The sequence below is a fragment of the Anastrepha obliqua genome, chromosome 2, assembly GCF_027943255.1.
Source record: "Anastrepha obliqua isolate idAnaObli1 chromosome 2, idAnaObli1_1.0, whole genome shotgun sequence".
NCBI lineage: Eukaryota > Metazoa > Arthropoda > Insecta > Diptera > Tephritidae > Anastrepha > Anastrepha obliqua.
The window spans coordinates 97,040,428-97,052,837 of NC_072893.1; the positions used below are offsets into that span (position 1 = coordinate 97,040,428).

The following is a 12,410-nucleotide window of genomic DNA, read 5'->3' on the forward strand; positions in this document are numbered from 1 at the left end:
TGTGGCCCCGTCCTGTTGAAACCACATGTCGTCTAAGTCCATACCATTCAATTGCGGCCAAAAATAATCGTTTATCATGTCGCGGTATCGATTTCCATTCACAGTAACGTGGCGATCGTTCTCGTCAACGAAAAAATATGGGCCAATTACGCCGCCGGCATGTAAACCGCACCAAACAGTGATTTTTTCGGAATGCAACGGTACCTCATGAATCACGTGTGGATTGATTTCTGCCAAGTAACGCATATTTTGCTTGTTGGCAAAGCCATTGAGCCAAAAGTGAGCTTCATCACTGAAGATGATTTTTTGGAAAACAACAGATTTTTTGGAACAGCAACAGAACGATTATTTTCATAAAAAATTTGCACGATTTGCAATCGTTGCTCAAGTGTGTAGCGTTCCATGATGAAATGTATGCTAATGAAGTTTACAAATTACAGTTGAAGCGCACCTATTGAAAAACGCCTTACATGAAGCGGTGTCGTTGTCCTTTGTGTTTTTTCGCGCTTTTGCCGCAAAAAATACAGAGGTTTTGATGACTGATATCCTCAGAAGCTAAATATTTTTTCTAAATGTGTAGTCAATGGGTCTGGAATAGTGTTTTTGTCTCCAATTTCAGCATTGATTTCAGATCCACATGCTTCACACAAACTTTGTGCAAGTGAATTATTATTAGAAGATGAAATATCTGTAATAAAAACTTTTTTATTTAAACTTTTTTATTTAAATGTAATGCAGCTGTGGATGAGCCACAAAAATCGTAAACAAATTGCTGATAATATTAAAATTGAAATAAATAGTTAGGAAAATAAAACAAATTGTGTTAAAAGAATAATTTATTTTCTTTAATTGCTACATACAAAATTCTTAGTAAATGTTTTTTAAATCTTTGAACAATTTCGAGTGGTTATTTGCAAAACTTTATTACAAAGAAATATATGTTCCAAAATACATATAAAAATATATAATGTACATTCTTTTTTGCTTTATTTAAAAGCCAACTTGTAAATTTCTTATCAAAGAAATATCGGTAATATATAAATTGTATTTATAAAAAATTACGATAATAAAAAAATGCTAATTATTGCAATACATGTATTGACGTATATCAGATTCCCTTGAAGTGTTGACATAATATTTTTTCATAACAGCAAGAAAATGTTTGTTACAATGTGTACGATACCCATCTTTGAGGTTAACATTTGACGGCAAACCCACATCTTTGTATTTTAATTTATGTAATTTTCGAACAATCAATATTTCATGGCATTTTTTTAAGGTACTTTAATTAAAAAGGATAACTTTATCATTGCTTTTACCACAAATCGCACATACTAATTTTTCACAATCCATTTCGATGTGGCAATATGTGGAAAATAGCATGAAACAATTTTACTCCAAAATTACTATTTGGCAACAGCACGGGAACTTTAAATCTCGAGCAGAGAGCTGCCGATATACGATCTCACTCACACTTAAGTCTAGGCATAGCGCTGTTCACTCGCACTCACAAAAATATTGTGGAACACCTGGCAGGTAGAAAGTCCCATCAGAAGACTCTGTCTTTTTGGCAATATTTTTTTAAAATTATAAATAACTTTTATGGAGACCTAGCACAACTTGTAGGTATAGAGAAACTAAAAAAATGGTATGGAGAAATTTCCAATACACCCCCAAAATCTCATTTTATGGCCAAAAAACCGAAACAACAAAAACAAGCTTTTTTGACAGTGTGTTCATAATTTGAAACTGACGAGACTGTAGTTGTAAGTTTTTGGAATTTTTTTTTTTTCTCCATTTTTTCAACTTTGACATCATTTTTACGACATTATCCGATATTGCGGATTTTTTTTATCATAGTACACTATTATTAAAGTAAATTTAATTTTGCGTCGAATAAACTATATTTTATTGTAATTGGATGAAAATTCATATAGTTATGTGAGTTTTACCTGTAAGATCTTATTTTATTTTACTAATTTTGTATGTACGTATATGATCCTGTCAGAAAAATTGTCAACACACTATCGGAAAGGTTTGTTTTTGCTATTTTGAACTAAAAAAACAATTGAAAATGAAATTAAAATTAGTGAAGTTATAAGCGATTGTCCACATCAACCTTTCGAAAAACGGTTTTTTGGCCATAAAATAAGATTTTGGGGGTGTATTGGAAATTTCTCCTATACCATATTTCTTAGTTTTACTATACCTACAAGTTGTGCCAGGTCTCCATAAAAGTATATCACTGTCGCACAGTTTAATATGTGGTAAAAATTTCAACGTGCCTCAAAAACATTTTTTCACTTTTTAGAAAATTATTTTGCAATCACCTGCCAAAGTTTCTGGCTTATTTTTCAAATATTCAATTTTAACATATTAAATTTTCAAAGTGACTCAAAAACATTTTTTGCACACCAAATTTAATTTTTTTTTTTTAAATTTAAGGGTTGATTTAGCCCCGCTTAGCCAGGTCTACGTTTCTGTATTTAGATAACATAAAAAAGTATTCTAGATGATTTTCATTGTGCCTCAAATACCTGCTCAAAAATGCTTACCAGCTCTTAGACTATTTGTTCGAACTAATGCTTTTACCGATGATACAAACATACTGACACTTTAGAAGTAATAACTTCGCTTCCACAGAACCGAATGTCGCCAAGCTTTCACTGGAAGTCAGGCTGACTTAGTCAGCTAGGATGTAACTTCCAACGCACTAACTCATTAAAAATATGGCGTCATTAAAAACATTTTTATGACACCAGTCTTGTTTATTTTGGACTTCACCTTGTATTTATTATTCATTTTTATTTCTATTACCGGTAACACGTTGGTGAAGTTCTTCATTTAGGTTTATTTTCGATGAATACGACGCAGCTTTTCGTCTGATGCATTCACCAACATTCAGATGGATTACAAAGAACACCTGCTCTTACATTTGTGAGTGAACTTCTAACAGTGCGCCATCTTCATCATCTCCACCGTCAGAGTTCTCAGTAGCAGTTCAATGCTTTGTAATGTACCTGCTCATTATATTAGTTCCCCCATTGGCGGCCAACAGTTCAATACGTTTCTTTTGTATGACACTCTTGATTAATCTCGGCTACATGTGGATCTTGGTTAGCGATCGGTTTATTTTTAATTTTACGCGCACCGTAGGCACAACGAAGGGTACTTAAAGTCTCAACAACATTATAGTCGGCCGGACTGGCGCAGGCCTAGGGAGTCTTGCAACAAACGAGTCAATTTGGATTCCCGATAGCGGACAAAACCAGAGCCCTGACCAGCTTGTTATTGCTTTACAGCTGGTCAGGGTTCTGGTTTTGTCCGCTATCGAATTATATGAATATTTGTATGTATTTATGTATAGTAGAATATTTTTGCTTTAGTAAAAAGGTATACAAAGTATCTACACAAACCATTAGTATTGTTTCCATATATTACAAATACACGACTATAATATTTTTTTCACTTACAACCAAGTGCTGATATTACGTTTCCCAGGGCTAAAAGACGTTGATTTATTTTAACACCCTCCTTAAAACTATCACCTGTAGCTTGTGTCTTTTTAGAACGTTCTGAACCAGCCAAATCTACTAAATGGAACTTTGAAGTAGTTACTGTGCTCCTGTGTTTGAAAGGAAAAAATATTAAATTCAGTCTTATAATTGCATTTGAGTTGATGTTTTTAGTTGTCCTTATACGTACATTTCGTCTTTCTTGGTGGCCTCAACGGTGATAGTGAAAATCGCATGTGAGCGCGAAGACTGCTCGTTCATTGCAGTAGCCGCAACAGCGCGGCCTGATGAGCCACGCAAAAGACAGTCTGTTGTTTCTCGAACTGATGACACTTGCGTTTCGGTTAGTCCAGGCATAACAATGCCATTACGGTTCTCGCGCATTTCTACAATAGATTGCCCGCGGAGCTTATCTGATAAAGGAACACTTGCGTGGAGCTTGGTATAATGCAACATGGGCAATTTTATGCAAAGTATAATGACTTATTTAATGAAACATGGTGGAGATGTTAGGGAGTGAGTCAGGAACAACCTTTGTAACTCCCAATTATTGCGGAAATAAATACTTTGTAATTGTTTGCTCTCGGAAATTTCACTATAGTTTGGCACATTATAGTATATATTTTTCAAAAATTCTCTTAGATTTACAAAATATACACTCGAACGCGTGTTTTTACTTAGTTTTACACTTGTATGCCAAATATTTGAATGAAAATGAAATGCAAGCGTATTTACCAATATCATCACTCTCCAATTTTAAACGAGAATGAAAATTCATTGGAATTGGCAACAGTACAGTGCTGCCGGATGCCTGCAAATGAAAATAAATATATGAACAAAAATGAAGAATTTCAGTTCAGTGATGGTGGAGTTATTATGCATCCTAACCACACGAACGTATACGACGTGTTAATTTTTGGTGTAATGGTTTTAACGTGGAAAGGTTCAATGCTCCTGTAAAATTCAATTTTATTTGTTTATATTTTCGAACATGTTTCTCAATTCTAAACTAAAGCAAACAATATTGCAGTTTTACAAACAACAACAACTTTTCGCTAAATTACACAACTTTAATAATAAATTACTTAAAAACTATAAAACTTCGAAGGGTGCGGTTCTCAGTTCAAAGATGGGGAGTACAAGTGAAAGCATTCTTCTTTCTTCCTATTTTTTACAGGCACCTAGGTGTGCGATGGTGTGAGTGTTTGGTATTTTTACTTGACGGCGGGGCTGATATGCCAAATTAAAATTTCTACGGTTACACCTATTCAATATAACAAATATTTTTACTATATTTCTTAGCTATAATAACGCTTTTTATTCGGAAATATTTATATTAGTACGACATCGTTTAGACTTTTTAATATTCTAAGTTTCTATGAAATATAAAATGTTTCATACAACCATTTTGAAATCAGCTGATCTCAGCTGTGACCATTTTTTTGACGACCGGCTAAGAATGTTTCATATAAAATATGGTTTTGACATAAAGTAGTTGATGTTCAAGGTATCGTCCGCTGCTTCCATTCAGCAGAATAATGTAGTAGATCGTCTAGAATAAGTAGTTGCCACATGATGTATCATACTTTAAATAATAAAATGTCATTGGATTATATGAATAATTACAACATTTAAATAAAATAAATATGCAAAAGGTTATTATAACTATATATATTTGTATAGTATTAATGTCGGATGTAAAGCAAGATTTGCATTTTGATTGATAAATTATGTTTCAAGATATGTAAGTGGTATAAAAGAGAAAATATCTCACATCCATTCCGAAAGTAATGAACCTCGTAATTTAGTTTAGTGAATTTCATATATTTACACATGGATTTTACTAAATACACGATTACATGCTTTCTATTTCTTTGTATTTGTATTTATTTAGTTATTTTATATTTAATTATTTTTATATATTTACATTTAAATATAAAGCAGGCGTTGGATAGCCGAGGGGATATTAGGTTGCATGTCCCAACAAAATGTTAAGGTTGCGAATAACTAACTCCTCGCGATGAGTGTCACTAATTTCTGTTTCTTGTCTGGTGATACACATTTTGAATATATATTTAACTAAACGAATATGCAATTTTATAATTTCTATTTAAAAACTTGTGGAAGAATAGTTATATGTGAAATTAATGTGTAATGTGTATTTTGCGAGTTTTAAAATTTTTACCAAAATTTCTTAGAAAGGTTAGAACTATCTGGTAACATTAAAAAGAATTGAATATCAAAAAAAAAAAATAATAATAATAATATTAATATTTTTAACTTGAAAAATGTGCAATAACAAATATTTTTAATATATTTCCTATAATATGCTTTTTATTGAGAAATATCTAATGGTTATAGGTCTCTTTTATTCACCACATTTGCGTGTGAAAGCCACAATAAAGCTATGGAGTAAAATTCGCTGCCAGCGAATATGGTAATACCTCATTAACCCTGCAGTAGTCGCGCGGTCTACATATGTAATCCACCATTGTTAAATTTTAAATTTCTTGAAAATCGTGCATCGATTTCATCGGAGATTTTTGCTACTTGTAACTAACGAATTGAGAGTCACTCTCAGTTTTCCGCTGTTAATTGTCGCATGCAGTTGTGTCGCTAGAGGTTCGTGAAATTCATGGTATACGTATGTATGCTGCGCGACCGATTACGTAAGTATTTTAAATTAGGTTTTATGCTAATAGCTAGTTATACTTTGTAAATAAAAGTGGACTTTTGGCATAATTTTTCATTTTACAATTTTGTGGAACTTTTCTTATAATATTTACATATGTATGCTACTCTGCTGAAATGACTTCGGACGAACAACTCTTGTCCTTCAGAGGGTGTTGTTCTTTTCGGCAGTATATTCCAAATAAACCTGCTAAGTATGGACTGAAAGTTTTTGCACTTGTAGATGTTCATTACCCATACACCTATAACTTAGAAATTTACGCCGGCCAACAACCCGAAAGTCCATTTCGGTTAAGCGACGAGAGATTTGATATCGTGATGAGAATGGTGCAACCAATTTTGAATAGACATATCATATTACTATGGACAATTGGTTTTCCTCTCTGAAAATAGCAAAGCAATGATTTGATAATGGAATTACAATGGTTGCAACCGTTCGAAAAGATAAAAGAGAAGTTCCCCGGGAATTTAGAATTGCCTCTAACAATATGCTCCTCAAAATCACTCACTCTCCATATACTCTGGTTTCTTATGTACCAAAAGCCAACAAAGTAGTAATAGCCATGTCTACAATGCACAACGATACAGCGATTGATTCTGACACCGGAGACCAACAAAAGCCGGAAATAATAACATACTATAATCGCACTAAAAATGGCGTTGATCTGGTTGACAAGATGTGTTCTCTTTATGACGTATCTAGGAATTCGAGAAGGTGGCCGCTGACTAAGTTCTATAATCTTGTAAACCTCAATGCTCTCAACGCATTATGCATTTACACTGCAAACAGTAACTATGAATCTGTCAAAAGGCGTGATTTTCTCATGGACTTAGCCTTGTCTTGGATGAAACCACTGGCTCACCAAAGATTAACACTTATCACGCTACCTAGAACACTGACATTTAAAATAAAAGACTTCTTGGATCTTCCACAAGTTGTAAGTCATCAAAGTCCAACGCACAATAACTACGTCGGTCGTTGCTACGATTGTGGAAGGGCCCGTAATAAAAGCACCCGTAAAGTGTGTAACGTTTGCAATAAATTCATTTGTCCTGAAAGCCCAGGCAGCTAGTGCTCCTTTTATTGTAAAATAATAATTTATTGTTATTTTTCATATATTAAATAAATAAATATTTCCTATAATATGCTTTTTTATTGAGAAATATCTAATGGTTATAGGTCTCTTTTATTCGCCACATTTGCGTGTGAAAGCCACAATAAAGCTGTGGAGTAAAATTCGCTGCCAGCGAATATGGTAATACCTCATTAAACGGTCACTATCTCACAAACACATTTAATTTAAGACAGCTCTATACCAGCGTTGTGACGATGAGTTCATTTATAACACTTGCTAATGCTTAGCGAAAAGAAGACGCCTACATATATTGTAATATTGCAGTTAATGGAATAATTAGTGTTTCCAAAGTACAGTCACTCACTTCTTCTTGGTTGGTGCGATAACCGCTTAAGCAATTTTGGCTGAGTTTAACAAAGTGCGCCAATCGTTTATTTTTCGTGCTAATCAGCGCCAGTTGGAAATACAGAGGGAAGCCAAGTCCTTCTCCACCTGATCTTTTCAACGCAGAGGAGGCCTTCCTCTTCCTCTGCTACCTCCAGCTGGTACCGCATCGAATATTTTCAGAGCAGGAGCGTTTGTATCCATTCGCAACACATGACCCAGCTAACGAAGCCGCTGGGTCTCATTGTTCTATCGCCTATTATAATCGTCGCCACTAACGTGCAAAGTTCCAAAAATCTTCTGAAAATTCTCTCTCTCCAAAGTAGTTTTTTTTTTGGCAAGAGATTCTTCGTTGAATTTCAAAGCTGGCATTGATATCGGTGTTAGCGCTGCTTCCTGGATAAACGAAGTTTCTAAAAGTCTCGTAATCATAACTGTAAACAGCGGCGTGGATGCCAATACGTGAGTTCGCCGACTATTTGTTTGATGACAGGAAGTTCTTCGTTTTGTCCTAGTTCTAGACTCATTCGCTTTGCTTCTTTATCCAGTTTAGAAAGGCAGAATTAAGAGCGCGGTTATAAAGACCGATGATGTCAACGCCTATGATACGCCAACAATTGTACGCTCTTATAAAAAATTGTGTCTGAGCTATTAAGTTCTGCGGCACGCACGATCTATAATTAGAGTCACTCACTATCTATACTAAAGGGTTTTTCAATTGGCGCGGGTCGATTTTGGCGCCCTGTGGCAGCCATTTTGTTTTGGCTTGTTCGGTTAAATCTTTTGTTTATTATTCAGTTGTTTATGCCAAATCATCATGGCAAGTTACACGATTGAACAGCACGTTCAAATGATAAAACTTTATTATCAAAATGAGTGTTCATTAACGTAAACGTTGCGCGCATTGCGCACATTTTTCGGTAGACGTGGTGGTTCTTCCAATTTCTTATGGCCCATATTGAACCATTGGACCTAGATGACATATGGTTCCAGCAGGACGGCGCTATGTGCCACACAGCAAACGCCATTTTATTCCATTTCAACATCTACCCGCCCTTATTGAAAACCCCTTATAAAGGTGAAGGTCTGTACGTTGTCCGCGCGTCACTACGAAATGACAACACCAAATGACATAAAAATTTTTATACATTCACATTTTCACCCAATGAAGGTTATAGGCATGTTTTTATGATGGAACTCCCTTCCCACAGCCCCCAGGCCGCGTCACCACTCTCATTCGTCACTAATAATCGAATATTTGCTTAAATTTAATCTAAAAATACTTAGTTTTTCCTATTTCCCACTATTTATAGCACACTCTAGACTTCATACTCCGCATAAGCTGTTCAACTATGACCCAAATGCAAAGTTCAAAAACGGTTTGAGATAGAAAATTAATAAAAATAATTTTGCTTGATATTTTTCTGATTGATTGTTTTGATTTGATTTGATTTTGATTTTGATTGTTGTTTGGATATTGTATTATTATGTTTATTAATAAAAAAAAATACATGTCTAACGGTTAGACGCGATAGAAGTGAAACCTTCCGTAAAACAAACTGAGAGAGAATGAGACGAAAGCAGCATTAGGAGCGGGATAATTATAGGTTCATTATAATATTGCTATAAAGTTCATATTTTATTTTCTTCATTTTATTATTATTCATCCTCAATGTTTTCAATTTCAACAAATGATACGAGTGGCTTATGATAGATAAAATATGATACAAATGCTTTGGTTTCGATGTTGTCAAAAAAAAATACCCAAACGGACCGAAGAAACAGACTTACAAATTTCTTCCATTTTCGTCTACTTGTATTCATATAAAAATTTATGTCTCTTCCCACCAAAGCTAAATGTATTTGTATATTTCTTCTTGTATTTATTCAAGGCCGAAATCCCGGCGGTACTGCAACACCGGGCCAACCCGTGGCAGAGGTGGAGCAAGCCGCCCCTAAAACACTCCGCCCATTTCCAAAAATTAGTTTAACATTTGTTGTCCTCCGATGGAGGATCTATCAGATGTTAAGCTGATACGAACAGATACCACACTACCTACTTCAATAGATTTTCTAATAAACCTTTTGAGAATTACACGCTCACAAAAATTATTTATATCAACATATAATATAACGCTTCGTAACTAAATAACTTTTAGGCCAACGATGACAGCATGGCGCGGTAGCCGAGCGACTAGCAATGTTAGCTTCCGATCCAAAATCCTTGGTTCGAATCACAAGAAAAAAAAAAATACCAGTCTAACGGTTAGACGGGATAGAAGTGAAACCTTCCGTAAGACAAACTGAGAGAGAATGAGACGAAAGCAGCATTAGGGGCGGGATAATTATAGGTTCATTATAATATTGCTATAAAGTTCATATTTTATTTTCTTCATTTTATTATTATTCATCCTCAATGTTTTCAATTTCAACAAATGATACGAGTGGCTTATGATAGCTAAAATATGATACAAATGCTTTGGTTTCGATGTTGTCAACATATCTTTGAAATACCGCGTCAATTGTTGTTTTTGATCGTGTTGTCGGTTCAGTGCGATTGTTACACATTTTTAAATTGAATGTTGTATTGAGAAAGTCAATTGAAGGAACCGCTGTGTCTAATGCAAAATTTACATTAAAATCGCCACTTAAAATCATTGGAACTTTATCGTAATCTTTTCTAAGTATCCGCGATACTTCTGGTGTATACTTTATTAAATTTTCGTGAATGAATTCCGTGATGCTATTTATTGATTTTTTTTTCTGTCGATATTCACGACACTTTTCTGCATTGTTTTTCGGCATAATTGCGGTAAATATTTAAAAATGAAAATATTTACGAATATAAAAATACAAACGCGGTTGCTATTATGAGCGTCCCCAGCAAAACCTGCGTGACCGAAACTCTAACACAATTACATTTTTTTTAATGTTACAAACACATATGCACGCAGGTTTTGCTGGGGCGTGACCGAAACTCTAACACAATTACACATATGCACTCGTATTTGTTTGAAAATCGACTTTTTTTTTGGTTCTCCGTCACCTTTGGAAAATGTGTAAACAGTAAGCAAACTTTATTCAAATATTTTCCCTTATTTTTGCATCAGTAAAATTAAACAAACGCCGTAGCCGAATGGGTTGGTGCGTGACTACTATTCAGAATTCACAGAGAGAACGTCAGTTCGAATCTCGGTGAAAACACCAAAATTAAGGAAAACTATTTTTCTAATAGCGCTCACCCCTCAGCAGGCAATGGCAAAACACCGAGTGTATTTCTGCCATGAAAAAAAGCTCCTCATAAACATATCATAAAATAAAATAAAATAACTGTATAAAAAAAATTTTTTTCTTGTGATTCGAACCAAGGATTTTGGATCGGAAGTTCACATTGCTAGCCGCTCGGCTATTGCGCCATGCTGTCGGCGCTGGCCTAAAAGTTATTTAGTTCGCCGCTACGTTTATATCAACATATAATATAACGCTTCGTAACTAAATAACTTTTAAGCCAGCACCTACAGCATGACGGGGTAGCCGAGCGACTAGCAATGTGAGCTTCCGATCCAAAATCCTTGGTTCGAATCACAAGAAAAAATAAAAGTTATTTTAATTTAGTTCGTCGCTACGTTTATATCAACATATAATATAACGCTTCGTAGCCAAGTTGGTCGCTTTTTCCGTTTCACTTTTTCCCAAATCACTCCCAACGATTCTAAAGAAGTTTTCACTTCAATAAAAGTTATTTTTATTTAGTTCGTCGCTACGTTTATATCAACATATAATATAACGCTTCGTAGCCAAGAGGGTCGCTTTTTCGTTTCACTTTTCCTCAAACCACTCCCAACGATTCTAAAGAAGTTTTCACTTCAAAAATTATTTTCTATGAAATTATTGTTTGTAATTCTTTTATATACATATCCTAAATCCCTCAAAACTACTCCTATGCGAGCCGCGGGTTAAAGCTAGTAATTTCTAATATACGGAATTCAAAAGCAAACTGGGCAAAGCAATTATTGACGTGATAACGTCTTATAATTCGATTTAACAGGCTGCACGCACGAAAAAATGTGTCGTTACCTTGCTCGTTAGTGTTACCTTGCTCATTGCATTGAATGAACTGCAAGCGAAAGCGCGGAACGAACGACAGAGCAAACAAAGCAAACGAACGGCAACGTTCGACATCTTGCTCTCTCCTACTTAAGTGAGCGTATATATGTATGTATATGCGCATATGTACATATATAAATTCACGTATTTGTATTTGCATATGCCTTCTTATTGATTATTATTAATTTGATTTACTTGAAGAATTTAAAATAAAACCATTTTTGTTAATAATACCTGTTGTTTTAATGTTATTATTATTTTTTGACGTGATAACGTCTTATAATTCTATGTAGCCGGCTGCACGCACCAAAAAATGCGTCGTTATCTTGCTCATGCGTCGTTACCTTGCTTGAACAGCATGTTATGTTATGTTATGTTATGTTATTTTATGTTATGTTATGTTATGTTATGTTATGTTATGTTATGTTATGTTATTTTATGTTATGTTATGTTATGTTATGTTATGTTATGTTATGTTATTTTATGTTATGTTATGTTATGTTATGTTATGTTATGTTATGTTATGTTATGTTATGTTATGTTATGTTATGTTATGTTATGTTATGTTATGTTATGTTATGTTATGTTATGTTATGTTATGTTATGTTATGTTATGTTATGTTATGTTATGTTATGT

At 34.2% G+C, this 12,410-nt stretch overlaps 1 protein-coding gene and 1 non-coding gene across 2 annotated transcripts; both read right to left on the reverse strand.

The window, feature by feature from the left end:
* Positions 1-337: 337 nt before the first annotated feature.
* LOC129238803 (chromosome-associated kinesin KIF4-like) lies at positions 338-4,261 on the reverse strand. The gene is made up of 3 exons (XM_054873995.1): positions 3,706-4,261; positions 3,474-3,625; positions 338-688 (listed from the first exon to the last, which is right to left on the reverse strand). Exons 1-3 carry the CDS (start codon positions 3,969-3,971, stop codon positions 549-551), a joined length of 558 nt encoding a protein of 185 aa, XP_054729970.1. The 5' UTR covers positions 3,972-4,261; the 3' UTR covers positions 338-548.
* Positions 4,262-9,549: 5,288 nt separating this feature from the next.
* LOC129239843 (U2 spliceosomal RNA) lies at positions 9,550-9,738 on the reverse strand. Its single transcript, XR_008581962.1, has one exon. It is a non-coding gene; the product is annotated as a U2 spliceosomal RNA (small nuclear RNA).
* Between the last annotated feature and the right edge of the window lie 2,672 nt (positions 9,739-12,410).